The 21,863-nt window shown below is 43.4% G+C and overlaps 3 protein-coding genes across 3 annotated transcripts in view; 2 read left to right on the forward strand and 1 right to left on the reverse strand.

The window, feature by feature from the left end:
- Positions 1 to 6,515: 6,515 nt before the first annotated feature.
- LOC135711464 (uncharacterized) lies at positions 6,516 to 10,213 on the forward strand. Its single transcript, XM_065234318.1, has 3 exons — positions 6,516 to 9,379; positions 9,436 to 9,589; positions 9,649 to 10,213. Exons 1-3 carry the CDS (start codon positions 6,571 to 6,573, stop codon positions 10,211 to 10,213), a joined length of 3,528 nt encoding a protein of 1,175 aa, XP_065090390.1. The 5' UTR covers positions 6,516 to 6,570.
- A 1,725-nt stretch (positions 10,214 to 11,938) lies between these two features.
- On the reverse strand, positions 11,939 to 14,530 carry LOC135711465 (uncharacterized). Its single transcript, XM_065234319.1, has 3 exons — positions 14,275 to 14,530; positions 13,953 to 14,217; positions 11,939 to 12,268 (listed from the first exon to the last, which is right to left on the reverse strand). Exons 1-3 carry the CDS (start codon positions 14,528 to 14,530, stop codon positions 11,941 to 11,943), a joined length of 849 nt encoding a protein of 282 aa, XP_065090391.1. The 3' UTR covers positions 11,939 to 11,940.
- A 2,294-nt stretch (positions 14,531 to 16,824) lies between these two features.
- Positions 16,825 to 21,863, forward strand: part of LOC135711513 (uncharacterized) — a 29,128-nt gene continuing 24,089 nt past the window's right edge. The window contains exons 1-3 of the mRNA XM_065234381.1: positions 16,825 to 17,000; positions 17,060 to 17,308; positions 17,369 to 17,480. Coding sequence (XP_065090453.1) covers positions 16,830 to 17,000; positions 17,060 to 17,308; positions 17,369 to 17,480 — 532 coding nt within the window. The 5' untranslated portion in view covers positions 16,825 to 16,829. The remainder of the gene's footprint in view (positions 17,001 to 17,059; positions 17,309 to 17,368; positions 17,481 to 21,863) is intronic.

The following is a 21,863-nucleotide window of genomic DNA, read 5'->3' on the forward strand; positions in this document are numbered from 1 at the left end:
TAATTACGCCGCCAGAGAGCGACTTTTGAATACCCTTGAGGCCCAAGGAAGACAACCCTATGTTCCTATCAGAGACGTGTTGGGAACTCGCGATATCTGCTATATGCAGTCGGTTTATGTGTTTCTTCAAATGTCTAGTATAAGAATTTAATTCCTTTGTCTTTTGTCTCTCTTTAATAGTTTTTGTTTGTCTTGACCCACCGTCTCGATGAGTCTCATCGTCGCCCACTGGTCACCATAGCCGGTCGAACTCGAAACTAGAACCGCACTACCATTCATACTGGCGACAACACTCTGATGAGACAACGAAACCTTACCCCCAAGCTCCTCCCCTGATCCTATCCTTCGACAATGTACCTCTCTAACCTCGAGTAAGCCGCGAGTATTCTGTCCAACTCCTACTAGACATAGAATTAAGTGAATTTTGTTACAAACAAACAACAATGAACTATCGGCTCCGTAAAGCTAACGCGATTGAACCTGCCAAATAAACGAACTAGTTAAAAAAAACTCTAAGACCAGAAGGTCCTGAAGAAACGTACTCAACTTTTTGGCTCAGCTCTGGTACTCTCTTCGGTCCCAAGCTAATCGATGCACCTCCACGAACCCCTCCTGTCAAATTTTCATAGCGAATAAAAACAAACATAGTGTAGTACTAGAATTTCGACTAGAATGGGGTACGGTAATCGTTTGCTTGGGATCAATAGGCTAGTCAATTAGTGAGCCAATTTAAAATCGATAGTTTCGTATGGATTGTTGATAATACGCTGTATTGATAAACGAACTACCTGCATGAATTCTAATTTTTACATAATAACATGCTTTTGATCAAGGAACCCACTGTTTCGAAGTCAACATTTGTTCGATAATATTCAAAATAATCATTAATGGCAAAATGAATTTCATTTTTTTGCTTTTGAGGATCGTTTCCGATTTGGATGATTTTAGGTTGGAAACTCAAGCGTTGATTATAATCAACAAACGCGTATTTGACGATGGACAATGAACTCATTTGTTCATTTCACTAGCACGTTGACAGCGAAGATTTTAAAAACAACCGCAATTCATCTACACTGGATTGAAGTGATAGTCAATGTGTGTGAGGGTAAATCAGAAAAACAGACACTGTCTACTACCATAGAGGTAACTGTAAGGCCAGAAGGTCCCGAAGAAACGTGCTCAACTTTTTGGCTCAGCTCTGGTACTCATAGAAAATCCACAAACCCCTCATTTTATCTGTCAAACTTCCATAGCGAATCAAAACAAACATAGTGTAGAACTAGAATTTCGACTAGAATGGGGTACATTCATATTGCGAAAACCCTTAATAAAACCCAAGTAACAATTTGGGTTTCATGAGGGTTCTGTAGACCGTGTTTTAGACTTGTAGAACGCTTTAAAACCTCGATAAAACTTGCAATGTTACTTGGGAGTGACAGTAGGATTGGTTGGAATTACTATGAAAAGTCATTTTTACTGCATAGTATTTTTGACGACATTTCATGCTGAACATTGCATTAGGCCCTAAGTAACATTGATAGATTTTCTTCGTCGACTTTCTCTTTGTATCCCCACGACCACACACTTACAAATATCTACTTTTACACGAGACGTAATCCATATTGGACGTAACTCATGGAACGTAAACAAACATTTCATGTACAATTAAGTGTTCTCAAACCGAAAGATAAGCAACTCGACGAAGAGAACGTTTGATTGAAATGATTTTCTCGTTCCTTTTAACTGATTCTTATGTCAAGAGGGCCGCTTACATGTGTTTTTCGTAGTGTGCATGTAAAGACATTCCCAGGAATTTTCAGTACACAGATCGAAAAAAAGAAGCTTTTATCCCGAGACCGAGCCCTAGACGGGACTTGACAATCGAGCTTCTCACTCTTCTTAATGTTTTTGAAGAATGCCCTTTGAAAAGTTGTGCATATCGTGTTTGACAGAGTTGACCAATGATGCCAGGAATGTAAAATATTTTCTCTATCTTAATTTGGATTTTATTCGGACTTTCTACCGCAGTTTAGCAGCTTGTACATCATTTTGGCACAACACAATAGAAACAACCATAATCAAACAACAATATCCATCGCTTAAAATAATCAGTGCACTCAATTTTTCAACTTTCCTTTAGTAAAAATAAACAATTAACAACGCCATTGACGTCAAAATTGATTCTGGCATTACTGTCAGCCAGATTGATGCAATCATTCTGTCATTTTTATTCCGCGATTGCTACTGTCAAATCGACCAATCAGAAACTGGCTCGGATTTGACAGTAAATTGGCTCGAAATCGCTACCCGATTGTCAAGTCCCGTCCCAGCTTTTATACAGCATGCTGCATGCATGCAATACGACAAACACAAGAAGAAACGGTTAGGTGCTCAAGTTATTAACGAAAGGGAAAGCCGACGAAGAGAATCGCTCAATGTTACTTAGGACCTAATGCAATGTTCAGCGTTTGATTGCATTGATTTTCTTGTCTCTTTAAACTGCACACTTCGAAAATCCTAATTTTACACGTGACGGAATCCATCTTTGACATAAAGGATGACACGTAAACAAACATGTCATGTAAAATTAAGTGCTCCGAGAATGAAAAGTTTGTTACTCGACGATTGAACTGAATTTCGCGTCTATCATGACTTAATTTTATGTCAAAATTGACGCTCGTATATGTCAGTCCCAGAACACCTAAATTTACATGATTTTTTCTAAGTGTGTGATTCTTATGTCATTAGGGCGCTGTCGGTGTCAGGGTACTGAAATTTACATGCCTTTACCGTATTGTGTACCCAACTTTTCACGCTTTTCTCCTGTCCTCAAGTTGTGTGTTCTTTGAGAGCTACTTCAGCTGTTAAATGAAAGCTGTACACAGGTCGAAAGAAACATGTAAATTTACGCTAAATATAGCGCAGATAATATTAATGCGTCCTTAGCATATTTTTATACGTGTTCAGAAAATTTCATGCTACTTTTTTGAGTCATGTAAAATTACAAACCATCATCGCGGAATTTTCAACGATCGTGTAATTTTACTCCTATTAATAAAGTTTAATCATATAAGAAGCACAATTAATTTTGATTATCAAGTAACTAAAACATTTTCGGTAGAGAATCTTTTTTATAACTATTATGTAAGTCTAGTCAAGCGTCATTTCTGGCCACTGCTACTGCACACTACGAAAAAGTCATGTAAATTTCCGTGCCCTGAGACCGACACATGCAAGCGGCCCAAATGACATAAGAATCAGTTGAAAGAAACGAGAAAATCAATCCAATCAAGCGTACTTTTCGTCGAGTTGCGTATGCTTCGGTTTAGGAACACTTAATTTTACATGACATGTTTGTTTATGTTCCATAATTTACGTCAAAGATGGATTACGCCTCGTGTAATATTTATTTCTAAGTGTGTGAGTATGGCCCTATATTCAAGTTAGAAACGTCTTATATCGGTCTGGACGGTCTGGGTAGCATGACCCAGCATACCGCAATCCGTTTTTGTTACCGTGGAAAACGAAAAAAAAATAACAATCATCTAATTATCATGTATTGCCAACCAACCATCACTATTACCATCCATTTACAAGATTTTATAATTGAAATAACGTAGATTGATTGGCCATGAAAATCAACCAAAACGCACAAGAAAAATGGCAGTCTGATTTTTCTGCTTCTAGACAGGTACTCTGAATACGTCCAGAGAGTTTACGCGAAAGTCGTTGTAAATTTATAAGAGATGCCGCAGAGAATTACTTGCGCAGTGTAAAATTCAGATATAAGAAGAAGCATTTTACGCGATGTCGTGTAATTTGCAATGATTAGTGAGATATACTTCTTGTGCACGATATATTGCATAAAATTACGCTAGAACTCTGTGTAGAGTAAAGTGGGGCAAGTGTGCCACCCCCAATCAGTTTGAAAAGAAATACATTTTCAAAGTTACTGCCCCCATGAGATTAAAAATGATGTTCCAATTGGGTAATTCTGTCATGCCTTCCTGCGTTCTGAGTGTTGACTTCGCTCCTCCAAGACGTTGAACCCTGTGCATGATTTCGGGTAGCTTCCTGCTCCTTTATATCATTCAGCACTTCCAACTCATATCCAGCATCTTCTCCAATTTCTTCAAAGTGGTAAGTTAGTAAATCACTAATTTCTTCCTTTTGCTCCTCAAGTGTTCCCTCATGGGCATTCATCAGCCGTAATCGTTTTCTGAAACGTCCATCAGCATCAAGTATCAAAACCGGTATTGTTGCACTTCAAGCACAATATCCCGGTCGTCTACTTCTGCAGTATCAACCAGCTCATTCAATGGACGTGGTGCTATTGTGGCTGTTGAAATGGCGAGACAAATTGAAAATAGGTCAGCTTCTCGTAGCTTCCTTCACCACCTTAAGCTCTTTTCGTTTATTGAGCTGTTGGCAGACTGGGCAGGTGATATAAGCGATCATCTTTCTTCCTGAACCTTTTTCAAATTTGATCTCCCTGGGCTTTGGCAAAACCTTGAGGTAGTTTAATTAGGCTACCAGGTCCCAGGGCTGATCTGGATCTTTACCTCATTGGAAAGATGCACACTAGTGTTGCCAGATCAGTGTTGATGCTTAAAAGTGCATTAGAACCCACTGATAAAAGCATAAGATTTTTTTTCCTTGATTTGTGTTCTGTCGATCTTGTTTTCCGTGCTGAGCACCAATGCTACCGACACCAGGGAGGCAGCTTTATACCTGAACCCTACCTATCGACCCATCAACTCATGAACCGGGGACCAACGGCTTTACTTCCCGAAGGAAGGCGTGATCAGAGATGTTATGCCTCAGAACATCCCGGCGGTGCCGACTGGCATTGAACTCAGTCCTGCTGGGGTGAGAGGTAATCTAGCATAAGATTAATCATCACCGGACATTGTTTTTTGCTCTGTACTAATAATAAATGATTAAGCACAGCATTTGATAGTTTAGTAGGAATGCTGGATTTAGTCACAGTAGAAATCATGTGTTCTTTTTAAAATAAATCCTTAAATGTATTGGATTTATTTCTATGGGTATGCACGTTTGGAAAGTATCATCACAAAGATTCTGCACTCGGTCTACAGCTTGTCAGCGGGAAGCGTTATTTTTTTATTATCTATTTATAGAGACAATTCTTAGTAATACGAAGCGAAAGACAAATCAAGCATTAAGTACAAGACCTTCAAGAAAACTAACAACACGAAGTCTGCACATTGTAGACGAAATACGCGTATCTGTCAAGGATAAGAAAATAAGGTAGTGGAATTAAATGAAAAATAATAGTGCTTCTCTCTCTTTATTTAAACTAAAATTTGATTCAAAGCAGAGCAAAACTCTTAGTAATGAATTGATGTATAGTTAAATATCTCATTCACATTTCAAATTATTTCCAGCTTACACATTCCATATCATTTTGCAGTATCGTGGCCAACTAAATCCAAAAAATATCCAACCACCTACCTCAATCTAATTATTATCCCTTCCCATGGCGATCATGTAGCCTGCAGCCATTACCCCTCCTTTACTATCGGACTTGGATTGACTTGCGCTCTAGCTCCTTTATTGTGAGGGGATGAGCATTGAGAGCAATCTCAAAATTTTCTTGATGTGTAGAAGCACAACACCAATTTCATTTTGGATCCTGTCCCAGAAATCATCCTACAAGAAATATTTATATCTGCGGATATGTATGTTCGATTCCCGCATTTATAGCTTTTCCCGAATGGGTTGGCCACCCTAAAAACGATGGAATTTACTTTTTGAAGTTAAAAGATTTTTTAATTTTACTGAAAATCATAGACTTCATTTGGGCAAACATTTCCATGGAAAATTTCGTATAAATAATCCTTCCACAACCTTTCAAGTTTTCATCTAATTTAATCTTAAATTCAATCGAGCTGTAGTCAACTTTCACTATCAAATGACTCGACAAACCAAAACAAACATCTTTTTTGTTCGAAAGTGACAGTGGGGAGCACCATCAACAGCCGATTCTAAAAAAAAACCGTAACTCTCACTTTAATAGTTGAACTAATAGCCAGCCGCATCATCATAATTTATCGTATGCAAACAACCATGCAGCAAACAAGTACCTACCTGCCTACAATGTTTGCAGACGATGCGATTGTCATCATTGTCTCCACACAACTTGCGAAAGTCAACCCGGTCCCGCCGAAGATCAAGCGTTCAAAATCACTCACGTGCTCATTATGAACCCTTGCTGGTGGGTATCATGCGCGGATCCAAGAACTAGAGCGCATCCAAGTTCACATATGCTAGGTTGATCCCAGAAAGTTTGTCAACCGTTTCGTCGTTGTCGTCGCTTGCTGCGGCGGGATAATCGCGGATCATGGCTCGTTTGATTGCAGAAAACAAGTGCGCCGGTTCTGGTTCATTGATTCCTAGTGCGTTTCTGAGATTTAGATGGCGCTTCGGTTCCGGTGGATGAGCGCTGGCGTATGGGAAGTGCTTGGGTGGAAAATCAAGGTTGACTTAGTCTTTGCGCATTATTCAAGGCGATCGGTTCGGTTTTGTTGTTAATTCGGATTGGTGAAAATGTTCGGTGGAAAGCTTTTCATTTTTCTTCTGGGACTTGGTGCAAGTTTAGGTCTTAATGCAGTATACGTGAACAACCATAAGATCGATAAGTACGAAGTCGACAAGATCAAACTGCTGAGTCCAACACAGTCAAGTGGACATGTGACAAAGAACGATCTGATCACAAAGGACAATTTTACGAATCCCCTGCATTACTATCAATATTTAGTGGGCAACGATCCCGGTGGTTATGTAGATTTATTATGGGGCAACAATACGACGCACTTACCAACGATCTTTCGCGTTACAACGACAACGGAGCCATCAACTACGAGTACGGTGAACTACGCGGATGACTTGTCACCTGTTTTGAATACGTTGAACAACACCACTCCTATCTACAAGGGAGACTATCACGTGGAGCAAATTCAGACAACTACGGCACGCCCAATGAAACGGTTGAAAAAACCTACCAAGAAACCACCACCAGTAGTCAAGAACCATACTCAAATTTCCCCGGAAACTCTGGAGCTGTTACGAAAGTACTTCACCATGAACTGTACTTTACAAAAACCTTCAACAACTCCAATGACAAAGACGGATGTTAGCACGAAAAAGCCTAAGGTGAAGGACAAGAAGAAGGGGACTAAACCGCCGACGTTGGCAACTGCTGCAGCTACCACTTCACCCCGGCCAGCGAAGCCAGTCAATAAGCAAATAAAGTCATCCAAGCACAAGAAACCAATCGAGCAGATTGTCTACGTGGATCCACCGGTGATCTCCTCCATCAGCGGAGTTCTGGAGAGTATGTACAACTACATGCAGGATGCTTTCGTCAGTACCGAGTACATTTCGATTGAGGACGATGATCAGGAGCAGGAATTACCGAAGCAGAAGTTGGCGAAGAAAGCGAAGAAGATCAAGCGAAATTTGGTTGAAGTGAATGAAAAGGAGTTGGTTACTGCTCCGGTTGGATTCACGTCCAAGCAATATCCGGGACAGGATGATTCGAAGCGGGTGACGGTGGGTGGGATTCCTTTGGGAGTGGGTTCCACTGGACAGTCGAACAAAAATAAACTAACGACGAACATTCATGTCACTAGTGAGTATACGCCAGCAACTCCAGCAACGGTGCCTTTTCTATCGCAAGCAGTGATAGATGATAAAGATGGAAGTAGTGAAGAAAGTGAATCGGAAGAGGAAAATTACTATGCAGGGTTTGCCAATACAAGCTACGAAGAAGACGACGAGGATGACGAGGGCAGTCAGGAGGAAGAGGAAAACAGTGAAGAATACGGTGAAAGTGCGGAAGAGACAGGCAATCAGGTTGGAGGTTTTGTGAATGACAAAGATTACGATTATGAAGATGAAAACAGTGATATAGGAAACGCAGAACCTACAAAGGTGAAGAATCAGAAGCAACCGTCTAGCGTTGAAGAATACAGTGATGAAGAGATGGATGATTACGATAGTGGAGAAGACAATGGTGGTGGTGGTGGAGGGAATTTTTTCTCGGGACTTTTTTCGTCTATAGGAAGGTTCGTACGGTCTTTGGGATTTGGTCCTCGAACTACGGTGGAGTACGACGATTACGATGAATCGCGCGGTACAACCCCAAGGATCGTTGAGCTGAATAAACGGCCAACACGTAGTACCTCCGATCAGGACGCGCAGACTCAAATCGAGCGAATTAACGATGCTACTGAGAAGCAGCAACCTTGGTATCACTATCCACCGTATTTGTACAACGAAATTGAAGAACCGGAGGTTCAGCTTCCTGCATTCGATACCAATACGGTAACTGAAGATAACTCTTACACTGATTGGTTCCAGTTCATGATGCCTTGGGATTTCTTCAACCCATGGAATCCGTGGGACAATGGACCTACTACTGAAAGTTCTGTTGAACCCCTTGAGATAACCGTGGCACCAACGACCACAACGACCACCGAATCGAGCATCGGTTGGCTCCCGAATCTCTTCGGAGGGGAAGCACCCACTCATGCAGCCGCTTTGAAGCCAACTTCTCCCAGACCTTTGATACCATTCCTTCCGGCATCGGATCCTCTTCAAAAACCAGAAGCATGGCTAGGTGTTCTCGCTCAACACGTGTTTACCACAACTAGGAAACCAAAAACCACCACCCAAGTTCCATCGACAACTCACCTAACGAAGCCCACCAAGGTACACTACAGTGGCTATCAGCTGTGGCGTGTCTATCCAAGAAGCACTGAGCACCTTCGATCGCTGGAGGACTATCGACAATCTCCGGAGGGTGTGAAGCTTCAATGGTGGAAAGGACCAGCCCTCCGGGGAGCTAACGATATTCTTGTACCCCCGCATATGCTGGAAACTATGGCCGAATACCTGCAGGACGAAGACATAACGAAGGAAGTCGTGATTCGGAACCTGGGGCAAGCAATTCTGTACGAGAACCCCAAGATGACCCGACGCGAGCAGATTGAGATGGAGGTGCTGAACGGACACCCGCTGACGTGGTATCGCTACCATCGGTATGGCGATGTAGTGAAGTTTATGAACTATTTAGCGCGGCGATTCCCGAAGAATGTGGAATTGATTCACATTGGTAGAAGTTTCGAGGGACGGCCGTTGACTGTGGTGAAAGTGCGGTACGAAGGGAAGCGATCACTTGGGGGTAAAGTGAGCAACTCAAAGTATATGAAAGGGAAAAAGGCGAATGCTGTGAAGCGGAAAGGTCAGCGCACTGCCGTTTTCATCGAAGCAGGAGCCCATGGACGGGAGTGGATCGGACCAAGCGTTGCCACTTGGATATTGGATTCGCTAGTGAAAGCGATCAGCAGTAATGGTAAGGTAGCGTTGGTCGAGTTATTTCAATTATTTTTATCACGACCACATTTCTAGATACGGAGATGGAAAACATCAAAGCAATGGATTGGTACATCCTGCCGGTTCTGAATCCAGATGGCTACGAATATAGCCACGAGTATGACCGAATGTGGCGTAAATCACGATCCATTCACCGGGATACTCAAAGTTCCGGAATTCTATCTACTGCGTAAGTAACAAAGGGTTTGAAATATCACTGATGACCTATTACATGTGACTTTATTTCAGTCTCAACTGGCTCCAGTCGCAGAGTTCCCTCTCCGTTGACTCGGATAAAAGTTGCTTCGGAGCAGACCTGAATCGTAACTGGGATCACCGTTGGAATCAGGAGGGTGCATCGAAATCTGCCTGTAGTGAGTACTACTCCGGGTACAAACCACTTTCCGAACCGGAAACCAAGGCACTCAGCAAATTCTTGACAAACGATCGTCGAAACATCCAAATCTATCTGTCCTTGCACTCGTATGGTCAGACGATCAGCTATCCGGATCAGAAGCGATCGAAGGGTTCGGAACAATCCGGGGACGTGCACGAGATGGCTGCCGTTGCTGTCGAAGCGTTGCGAGGTTCGGGAAGTCACGTTTCCTACCGGGTTGACAGCGAAGGTGAGATGAGTTATCCGAGTTCAGGTACGTCGGTGGAGTTCGCTCGGTATGAAGCCGGAATCAAGTACAGCTATTCGGTAGATTTGCCGGATACGGGAACGCATGGTTACCTTCTGCCACCGTCAGGTATTGAGAACACCGCTAGGGACACGTTCGAGTTGATCAAAGGGATGGTTGATTATATTTAGGTCACTTATGCTAAGCAATAATGTACAATTCCTAGGATAAATACAGTTTTTAAACACGATTAATGTCGCTGAGAAAGTCCGTCAACCACCGATCGAAGCGGTACAAGTGTTGCTCAAGATCATCTATGGTTTCAAAACTATCTCTGAGGGGGGCTGCGTTACCTGGATTGGAGAAAACCGCGTGGATGAAACGTTCGCAGATCATGATGGCAACGACGGCATCCATTCGGGTCGTTTCGCTGCGAAAACAAAGCCGGGCATGAGCTTCTGTTAGTTTGTGCAGAGCCGAAAACGAGGTTTGGGTGAGAGATTCTGCAGAGGAAGCAATCAGGATCAGTTCAATACTTCAATTTTGATTTGGGACATACCTGGTACGTTTAACCGGGTAGCAACGAAGTAGTCACTCAGCAACTTGGAAGCAGCCTCAGTCATCTGTACTTGTTGATAGAATAGAATTGCTATAAACTGCCGAATATCTTCTTCGGGGACCAGAACTTGTTCGTGATCAGGCTCATACCCCACTAGAGACCTCTCCAGTATAAAGTCCATCATTGTATCCGGAGCCTGCTCCGATTGAACGATCGGTATCCCAAAGGCACTGAAAGGTAGAAAACAAAGTTTTGGCGAGCATCCACGCAGAAACCATCCAACTACTTACTTCAAAAACATTATGATCGTGCTGAGATCCTGTTTGACCTTCTTCGTATAGTTCCAGCAGCTCCAAATCGCACACTCCAACGGGTAAGTAATCGGATGGTTTTCGATAATAACCTGGTCGGATTCAATCTCCCGAAGAATACGCGCCGAATTGCTCGGTTTCTGCATGGCCCAATCGCCGATGTAGCAGACTCCGGTACGTGCCAGCGTCGTGGCTCCACATTCGACAAAGTTGTCTTCTAGAACTCGTCCGCCCGCCAAGGGATCAAACATTCCGGCCATAAAACGACGAGCCAACTGGCCAACAGAGGTCATCGCCAGGTGGGATATCAACGTGTCGGCTCCCAGAGCCATTACGTGGAAGGGATGCGATTGGCTGGTTTTTTGGACCGAAGCTATGCTGAGCAGAAGACTCAACTTGAGTTGATTATAGGTACTCATGGGTATCTCCTCTTGGCAGAGTTGAGCTGCCAGCATGTAGGAGAAGCAGTAGTCGCTGTATCTCTCAGCTATGGAGGAGTAAAGATTGCGTATGGAAACTGGAATTTCCGAGAGCTCCCGGTAGAACGGAATGAACGAGTCCGTGTCCTCTTGTTTGAAGTAGACCGACGAACTTTGTGACAAATCAAGCATTTGAGAGTCTTGAGTTTGCTGTGTTTCTACAGGTGTTCGAGCTTGCGTAAATTTCCAGTTTTGAGAATTTCCAGCTTCAAATGTTAAGGTTGCTTGCAACGGCTTCTCATCGTCGTTTATGTCACTGCTCCACGTTAAGGCCAAAGCCGGGGATTGTTCATTTACTTTATATTCAATCAGCGATAAGATCTCATCGTCCCCATCTTCGAAAACTATCTGTGACTCAAGACCTCCAACATCTCCGTTGATGATATGCGGCTCCAATCCCGTCATAATCCCCAGGTTCTCCTCGCGTCCAGTTTGCTTGGACACTTCGACTCGCAAACTATCGCCGCCGTTCTCTTCATCGCTCGTCATGTGATAAATTTTTACTCCCCGTCTTTCAATCATCTCAAACTCATCCGGATCTGACACCAACCCCACGGTCGACTCCATCGCTACAGCTCCTCGAATGCCCACGCGTTAAACAGCTGATTCAACGGGTTGAACACACCGGTAATGACGTATTCGTGGCCCAATTTCAGTGGTTCACACAGATCGTCAGCCAAACGGACCAGAATACTCTGATAGATTCGACCCACGGTCGTACGTGTCTTGAGACTGTCGGAAGCGAACGCTCGTACGGTGCACAAGTCGGAAACGGCGCGGATCCGTTGATGTTCCTGCATGGGAGCACCACAGTCTTCGCACTGGGGAGCCCGCTTGATTTCACCGGTGATGGCAATGCGGTGCGGGTCGACCGAACACAACCAAACCGATTGCAGGCTGTCGAGGGTAGATGGACGAGGAAGGTTTGAAAAATTTCAAAATTATAAGCTCCTGGTATTAGCATACAGAATGCAAGTCAGGTCCACAGAGTTGGTTAAAGTCAGGGTAGAGGTAACTCTAAGACCAGAAGGTCCCGAAGAAACGTGCTCAACTTTTTGGCTCAGCTCTGGTACTATCTTCGGTCCCAAGCTAATCGATGCACCCCTCGAAACATAGGAAAATCCACGAACCCCTCATTTTATCTGTCAAACTTTCATAGCGAATCAAAACAAACATAGCGTGGTACTAGAGTTTCGACTAGAATGGGGTATGTTAATCGATTTGCTTGCTACCAATAGGCTAGTCAAGTAGTGAGCCAATTAAAAATCGTTAGTTTCGTATTGATTGTTGGTTCAATGGCATTTGAAGGGTACCTGGAGTTCAGACAGAATTTTTTTGATTTTCTAGAGTTGTAAGTTGTGAAAGTTTTAAACATTTGTGGAGTATCGAAATTTCTTGAAATTCCAAAGAGTGCGAAGGGTTGCTAGAGATCTAGAAATTTCGGAAATTGGTGCAGCTCCAAAAGTTTTTCGACTGTTATCATAACTCCTAAACTACCGGAATCACTCGACGTTACTTAGAGTTCTTAGTCTTTTAAAAACGGTTAGAGTTCCTACAGTTCTCGGAATTAGAGTGTAGAATTTTAAACTTGAGTTTCAGAAGCTCTTGGACTTCTGAAACACACGTTTTAAAAATGACTGACTTTTTCCATTTCTGAAAATCCGGGAGATTGCTTGAGTATGAGAATCTCTTGAAGTTATGAGGGCTCCAACGAGTTTTAATTTTTATAGGAGCTCTATAGTTTATAGAGGAAGTTTCAAAAGTTTGGGATTTCTTGAAGTTCCAAAAGTCCTAGATGTTTCAGAGATTTCCGCACTGCTGGATTTTATCCGGAAGCTCTAAGAGCATCCAAACTACAGGTACTTTTCGACGCTTCTATAGTTTGGTTTTGTAAAATTTTCGCGGTTCTTGTAGCTGGAGTTGTAAAAGTTCTAGGAGTGCTAGAAATCATTGAGCCAAAGATAATTAAAGATATTTCGTCGATCTTGTTTTCCGTACTGAGTACCAATGTCCGTACTGAGTACCAATGTCTGAACCCTACCTACCGATACCGATAGATATTGAAATCCAAAACGCGATTCAGGTTTTTTTTGGGAGAAAATCACCATTAACGATATCGAACTCCAAAAAAGCTCTTGGAAACGTGATACAAGCCTTGGGGAAATACACGATGAATGATATTGAAACACATAAAAAATAATATATTTAGAGAAGAACTCCCAACAACTAATCTCCAAAACGCCTTATAAATCGCGAATCAGTTCTTATTTACGGAGAAAATTGCGAATATTGAACTCCAGAACATCCTAAAAGGCCTTATTTAGGGAGAAAAATGCAAATCATCCTACGTATTGCACTTCAAAACACCCCAAATTTAGTATCAGGAAAAAAAATCCATGATATAACAGATTCATTCAACCAGGGGTCTCATTTTGGAACTCGAAACGACAGACTTTTTCGTACAAGCGTTCATACAAAAAATGCTTCGTTTCGACTTCCGCAATTAGGCCACAGGTAATACCTATGATAACCATCAGTGAGAGTCTAGGGTCTACTACATAACATCATACCAACTACTCACATATACTTCTGCAGGGAACTGTACCCTTGGACAACGCACCGGAACACCGTCAACCCTATGGACACGTTTTTCGGTTGCGTCCGAAACAAGTACCGCTCTTCAAGGGGCAATTTCGTTCGCAATCGGCAGTAGATCTGTTCCAGTCGAACCTTAAATGACCGTTCCAGTTGTTCGAAGAAGGAATTTGCTATGCTCAGAGTCACCTCTCGGAATGCCTTTTCGTAGTAGATCGGCTCCCGGATGAAGTTTTCCAGAACGCCGTTGTCTGAAAATGGTTTCAATAATCATATATTTTCAAATATTATCCAAAAAACAAACCTACCAAACTTCTTCAGTGCACCGTAATCTATTTCCAGTGTCACGATCAGTGGCCCCAGCAGCAAGTCCGGATTGCACCCGGCTTCAACGAACCGTTCGTGAAACTCCAAACTGTACCGTTTAATCCGGTTCCACAGTTCGGTTCGTTGGATAAAAATCACAATCCGTTCGCGTATATACAGCTCCTGCTTCAGTCCTTCCAGATGGCACTCGGTTAGCAGGGTCGAGTAATGGTTTTTACTATCACCGAAAGTGGACATTCCGTCTGCGAAATCACGCAATCTTCGTCCATCAACGAACGCGAGCACGTGACAGTTTGAAAAATCGATGAGAGGTGTTGTTTTGCGGGACTGCAGCGCTGCACAAGCGGTCGTCACCAGAAGCTCGATAATCGATGAAAAGCACAAAAGCGCGATGCTTTTTCAGGGGAGCACGGTTGATCAGATCAACTCAAAATTGAGTCGAGACGACCGAATTTCGTAAAGTGAGTTGAATTTTCCGGGCAAAAGCCGTGGAAAGCTAGAAATTATTCGAGAAACTTTTCCTGGAAAAGCCCGGAAAATTCAGCTCACCCTTCAGTAAAAAAAAATGGGTTAACTCAGTGGATTCACTCAAAAGTGAGTTGAATTTTCCGGGCAAAAGCCATGGAAAACCAGGAAAAACTTCTCGAATATGTGGAAAATCCACCAAAGTTTTACTAAGGCTGCACGGTGGATGAGAACGACCCAAATTTGAGTTTAGATGAGTAAATTTCCCTCATGGTTTTCCAGGTTTGTCCAGGAAAAACTTCCTGAATATGAAAAAAAGTAAAGATTGGATTCACTTTTTTCTTCATTTTCTGGAAGATTTTTTAGGTTTTCCACAGGAAACCATGAAGCAAGTTTACTCATCATTGAGTTCCTGCACATTTGGCGATTGTAGGTAAACTAAACTCAAATTTGAGTTGTTCTCATACTAAAAGACTGAGTGAAACTTCTATCGATTTACCTCATATTTGAGAAGTTTTTCCTGGAAATGACCGGAAAATTCAATTCACTTTTGAGTAAATCCACTTTTGTCGAAATTGAGTCGAGTCAACTCAATTTCATCAAAAGTGGATTTACTCAAAAGTGGGTTGAATTTTCCGGGCAAAAGCCACCAGGCAAAACTTCTCGAATATGAGGAAAATCCATGAAAATTGCACTCAGTATAGGAGTATACTAATAGACTGAGTGAAACCTATATCAATTTTCCACATGTTCCAGAAGTTTTTCCTGGAAAAGCCTGGAAAATTTGAATAAATCTACATTTGACGAAATTGAATCGACTCGACTCAACATTTAAAGGGCGAACACGAAATTATTGCGACACATTCAACAGGGCATAACTTTTTTACCATTGGGTAAAAATCAACCTAATTTTGCACACTTTCTCATTGATGTGTATTGTGTACATGCTGTCAAACTCGAAGTCGTGTTTTTCGATTCAACGAAAATGGAGGTGAACCAACGCGAGTTGAGAGAACAAATTCTTTCCAAACACCTGGAATTTCCTGACCTGTCGCACCGGCAGTTGGGAAAAATGTTGAACATTCACCATTCAACCGTCTCCAGAGTGTTGCAGCGGTTCCAGGAGCGGTTGACGTTGGACCACGGCAAAGGAGCTGGAAGAAAACCGGGATCGGAGAACAAAAAGACGGAGGGAAAGGTGAAGCGGATGATTAAAGCAAATCCCAACGTCTCAAGCCGTGATTTGGCTAAAAAGATCGGCATGTCACAGAGCTACGTCCAGAATGCAAAGAAGAGAGCTGGACTACATACATACAAGGTACAGAACTTCCCAAACCGCGATGAGCGGCAACAATCGACGGCTAAAACTCGGGCACGGAAGCTCTACGAGAAGATGCTGACAAAATATGGCTGCTGTGTGATGGACGACGAAACGTATATAATAGCCGATTTTAAGCAAATTCCGGGGTTGGAGTTTTTCACCGGCAAGAGCAAGTTCGATGTGGACGACAAATTTAAGAAGAAGAAAATGTCAAAGTTTGCCTCCAAATATCTCGTTTGGCAGGCCATCTGCTCTTGCGGACTGAGGAGTGAGCCTTTCGTGACAAAGGGCACAGTAAATGACGAGATCTACAAATCTGAGTGCCTCGAGAAGCGCCTTTTGCCGTTCTTGCAGCAGCACGACGAAGCTCCGCTATTTTGGCCAGATTTGGCATCATGCCACTCAGTCATAGGCTAGGAGTATACGAATAGACTAAGTGGAACCGCTTCCAAGTTTCGCCAAATAAAAAAAATCCTAGAAAATCTCGGAAAATTCAACTTAAAATTGAGCAAATCCGCACTTTTGGCAAAATTGAGTCGAATTCAATTCAAATTTGAGTCGATCTCATCGCCGTGTTGATTGCGGTAGGCGAGCAGCAAAAACGACTGTCAAGTTCTCCATCAAGCAAAAGAGGAACGCATTTGAAAATCCGAAAAATGGCCACGAAAAAGAAAACGGAAGTACCTAAATCATTTCGTAGTTTTGAAGTTATTCAAACATTTACTGAATGCAAATTCACAGGAAGAAAAAATGCAGCGTCGCCTTTTGGCACGCTTTCGCTTCCGAAGTCTGGTCCGGATGGTGATTTGCAACAATTACTGGTTGTCGGAAATCGAGGACCAGGAGTTCGGGGATAATGCCCGCCGGAACATTGCCATCATTGTCCGACGCAAAAGCCGCAAGGGATTGCTGTCCATATTAGTACAGTATCCAAGCATGTTTGTCCCCCAGCTTATTATAAATCCTAATTAACCTTCAAGGAGAAAATCATCCTCAATCAACCGGTGCGTAACCGAACCGAGGAACAGAAAGCCAAGCTGGCGGGAGTTTTCCGCAAGATGAAATGTTTTTCCCGATTCTCGCTGGCAGCGCGTGAACAGTTGGCCAATTATGCTCGCTTTCACTACTACAGTGCCGGTCGTACGGTTCTGCGGGAAGGAAACGAAGCATTTGCGGTCTATTTTGTTCTGAATGGGGAAATCACCGTCAGCCGGTTGCAGTGGGATCCGGTAGCGCTTATGATATTCATCGAATCGACTGAATATTTTGAATTTCTTGTTTTCGCCCAGGTTTACAAACAACACGTCGATGTACCGTGCGGCGTTCGCGTGCCGGGGGATATGTTTGGTGAAATTGCGTTCCTCTACGATTGCTCACGAACTGCGACCTGCACCACTGCAAGTAAGTTTATCTCACGGTTATTACCTACATGGACTAATTCGGCTCACGGGGCTCGCGTTGTTGTGCGGGAACAAATCGAAACCATTCGGGGGCAATGTTATCATGTTTTTACTAACCCAACTCTTGAAAAATCGTTTCACGATCAGATGGGATATTGACATGCAATTCCGTCGTCATTGTGGTCGGCAATCTTGGGGAGCTCAAATCGGGTGGGCGTTGTTTCCAAATGCGGTCGGTAATCGAATGTAATGTTATTATATGCTATTGATGTGTTGTGAACAAATTTTATGGTTAGGGTATGGGATATTGTCTTCGCTGTCGTTCTGGATGAGGATATGAGCGATTCCAGACAAATTCGAAAATCCATTAATTTTCGTATTTTTTATTTGGATGGAAATTTTTAAAAACGTTTCTCACGACCAAAAATTCCAGTTTGTATCTTCAGATCACCATTTTAAATCGAACCTTATTTTTGAAAAGGGCATATAAAAAAAAATGTTAAGCTTATCTTCAGAAAACTGTTACTCGAAAAATGTTTGTCCAATCGGTTTGGTACCTTCGGCAACGTTGTAGGGAACATCTGGAAATTAAAAAAAAATTGCACCTTTTTAAAATATAAATTAAACATTAAAAAATATAGTTGAAGATGCTAATTTCAAATAGCAGACTAAAGTGGTAAATTTTATACTATAGATGAGGAGATTTAAGTATAGAATTGATAGTTCCGTCAGAGTACGGCAGTGTGAAAATTGCATATAGAGAGTAGAAAGCGCGCAAGGACAACTTTAGGAAGGTACAAATCGGTTTGATCATCTCTCTTTACCAAACTCTCCAACGGGGGAGAGATTCTGCAAATGAACCGCCGTGTTAACTGCTTCTACGTTCGGTTCTTGCGTTTCGCAACTCCATTATGTTGTGGTGCGTAACTTGCGGTGTACTCTGGGACGATTCCGTTAGCCCTGTAGAACTTCCCGCATCGCGAATGACAACGGGCTTCCTTCCGAAACGATTACATACCATGTTGACATACTCCTCGATTTTGTCCGCAGCCTCGGACTTCTTCTTGAGGAAATAGACCACGGTGGACTGACTGCATTCGTCGATCATCATGAGAAAGTACCTCCTGGCGTGTTCATCGGGCCACAGATGTCTGTATGGATGAGATCGAGTACCTTCATTGATTGCTTTTCGGCCTTCTTTGGAAACGAGGCAGCTTACCCTCTGCACAGCACTCGCATGATCACTGTATGTCGTATGGCCACGTTCTTTGCCAAATATTCACGTACCACACGCTGGATCGATTCAAGGTCCCTATGTCTTAGCCTTCGATGCCACACGTGCACCCAGTCCTTGGGATGTTGTTCGGCGTGCATTTCTTGTTGCTTGACGATTTTCAAACAGAACAATCCTCCAACTTTTTCTTGCAACAGCTTCAACTCTTCCTCGGCGCTTGATAACACTTTCTCGTGAGTCCGTAAAATGTTACTTCAGCTCCCTTGGTGATCAGTCGGCTAACCGAAGCCAGGTTCGACTCTAGTTCAGGAACACAGAACACATTCGATAAGATGACTTCCTGTTCCTCACCTCGATCGTCGTAGCAAAACAACCTACCGGAACCACGGGTGTCTCGTTTCTATCGACCAAAGTGATGGATATTCCAGAACTGCTTCTCAGCTCATCGAAAAACGTCCGGTCGGAGCACATGTGAGACGTTGCTCCCGAATCGATGATACAAGCCTTTGCCTTTCGGTGGAGGCTTCAATTTTCTTCAACCGCTCGATTTTTTCTGAACCTCGTCTAGCAGCATCCTCTTAACCAACTCCAAGGTAAGCTCTTCGCCCGATCTACTCTACAGTGCTGTCGTAAGGGTGTCGAAGGAATCTGGCATACTCTTCAGTACGTTGGACAAACTAGCGAAGAGTTCGTCCATAGGGAAAAGATGACCTTGCATATCTCCGTCGTCCAGATACTCCGCCTTGCAGAACTTCTTGAGCACCGACACTCTGGTGCACATCGCGGTCTTCTGCTGATGGTTTTCCAGAGCTATCCACGTTTCTCCTGCCGTCCACGAGCAGAAGATTATCGGCCGATGATAATGGCATTAGAAAATTTCGGAACGACTATTACAGGTGATGTCGTGAAGACAAAACTGCTGCAGGAACTACGTGTGTCACCATCGTCATCGGCAGGTGCTGTGTTTTCAAGCAACAAGCACCAGGGTCTAAGATTTAAGCAGAGTGAACCTGTTTGCACAGGAGTCTCGAAAATCAATGTTTCAGATGAAGCTACAAAATGGGGAAAAGGCCCAAACTGCACGCCAGATAAGTAGGTGGATACGTGGTCCTGCGTTTCTCTACGGAAAGAAAAGTGAGTGGCCGAGCAGCGGATTCGAGGTACCGGAAGAAACAACGGAAGAATTACGATCGGTATAATTTGCAGTCACTTTCTAACAGTTCCGATCATTGAGATGGAACGATTTTCCAAATACGAGCGTCTGTTGCGGAGTGTAGCATACGTTTACCGCTTCCAAGAGAAAAGATTGCGACGAGCTGGAAATACACAGTGCGGAGGTGCAGAAGAGTTAAGCAGTGAAGAATTGCAGAAAGCAGAGCGGAGTCTGTGGTGACTTGCGCAATCGGGGTGCTATCTGGAAGAGGTAGCTACTTTAAAACAAAACAGTCAATTGAAGAAAGAACAGGAGAAGGCATTTGAGAGAAGCAGTTCTATAGTGAAGCTACCTCCTCTACTCGAACAGCACGGAGTTCTCCACGTAATAGCCATATCGCAGCAGCAGACTACGTTCCTGACGATACCAGATGCCCTATCATTCTGCCGAGGGGTCATCAGATTACCAACCTGATTGGTATCACCGTAAACTTCTACCGAATTTGTTTATTATCCAGGTTGGAACCAGTTCCAACCCGTGCGAACCCGAGCTTCTTGTCAGTGCGAACCTCAACCCGAGCCAGGTTACAAAAACAAACGTTAACACTAACGTTTGCTAGACAACAAGGAGACCCAATCTTGATACCCGATCCAGGTTGGAACTGAAACAAAAACAAATTCGCTATTCGTCACGCTAAAAATGAAACAATTGTCAATGAAGTGCGTCAGAGATATTACATTGCAAAACTCCGAACTCAAGTACGCTCTGCAGCACTTCGGTCCCAGTGGTGCCGCGGCTATAAAGTGAAACCCGTAGCACCAAAGATGGGTCAACTGCTTCGGATCCGAATAACGCCGTTCCTACGACTGTTCACGTTTGTAGGAATCGATTATTTCGGCCCCTACTTCGTTAAGGTCGGACGAAGTTCCTTTAAGCGCTTGGTGGCGGTCTTTACGTGCCTTACCGTTCGTGCATTATATCTGGAGATAGTCTTCAGTTTGACAGCTGATTCGTGCAAGAAAGCCATTCGACGGTTTACCGCCCGAAGAGGAACACCGCAAGAAGTGTACACGGACAACGGCACCAATTTCGTTGGTGCTAGCAGGGAGTTGGAAAGTGAGTCACGAGAAATCAACGTCGCGACGAGCAGCACGGTCACGAACACCAAATGGCGTTTCAACCCTCCCTCTACCCCTCACATGGGTGGATGTTGGGAACGGATGGTACGATCTGTAAAGACTGCGTTGGGATCATTGCCAACGTTACGCAAGCTAGACGATGAATCCTTCATGACACTGTTAATCGAAGCAGAACACATGATCAATTCACGACCGTTAACGTTCGTGCCACTGAGCAATGAAGAGCAGGAGTCGTTGACTCCGAATCACTTTTTGATGCTTAGTCCGAGCGGAGTTCGACAGCCGGTCAAAGCTCCCGTGGATGAAATAAAAGCTCTATTGAAGAGTTGGAAGCTACTACAACATATGCTGGATGCGTTTTGTCGGCGTTGGATTATTGAGTACTTACCAATCATCTCCCGCAGAACCAAGTGGTTTCAAGACGTGGCACCAGTCAGGGAAGGAGCGATAGTGGTAATATCAGACGAAGGAGTTCGTAACCAGTGGACACGAGGCCGTGTGATCCGTACATATCCGGGCAACGATGGTGTAGCACGTCGAGCCGACGTAGATATATCTAGCGGGGTATTGAGGAGACCGGTTTGCAAACTTGTGGTTTTGGATATAGTTTCTGATGGTTACGTCGAAACGGATTCCAGGCGTCACGAGAGGGAGAATGTTGCCACTGGACAGTCCCTCGAATCAACATGAGAGTGTGTGTGTATGTGGAAGAGTTAGCAGATAAATTAACTGTCAACGGTTATAGAACGTGGGTTGTCAATTAGGGTAAACAATCAGAAAAAAAAAGTTTTGTCATCATTGTTGTAGTTTTTTTAAACTAGTTCGTTTATCTACTAGGCTCAGTCATGTGTGACACTT

This window comes from Ochlerotatus camptorhynchus, unplaced genomic scaffold, assembly GCF_037179485.1.
Source record: "Ochlerotatus camptorhynchus isolate MF236.1 unplaced genomic scaffold, CSIRO-AGI_Acam_v1.1 ptg000433l, whole genome shotgun sequence".
In the NCBI taxonomy this organism is placed as follows: domain Eukaryota; kingdom Metazoa; phylum Arthropoda; class Insecta; order Diptera; family Culicidae; genus Ochlerotatus; species Ochlerotatus camptorhynchus.

Excerpts from the sequence above, each read along its gene's own strand:
- LOC135711464 (XM_065234318.1), top strand. The coding sequence starts at position 6,571 with ATGTTCGGTGGAAAGCTTTTCATTTTTCTTCTGGGACTTGGTGCAAGT. Across the intron at positions 9,380-9,435 it reads GAAAGCGATCAGCAGTAATG|ATACGGAGATGGAAAACATC; the intron begins GTAAGGTAGCGT and ends CCACATTTCTAG. Across the intron at positions 9,590-9,648 it reads TCCGGAATTCTATCTACTGC|TCTCAACTGGCTCCAGTCGC; the intron begins GTAAGTAACAAA and ends ACTTTATTTCAG.
- LOC135711465 (XM_065234319.1), bottom strand. The coding sequence starts at position 14,530 with ATGTCCACTTTCGGTGATAGTAAAAACCATTACTCGACCCTGCTAACC. Across the intron at positions 14,218-14,274 it reads CGGTGCACTGAAGAAGTTTG|ACAACGGCGTTCTGGAAAAC; the intron begins GTAGGTTTGTTT and ends AACCATTTTCAG. Across the intron at positions 12,269-13,952 it reads AGTTCCCTGCAGAAGTATAT|CCTGCAATCGGTTTGGTTGT; the intron begins GTGAGTAGTTGG and ends TACCCTCGACAG.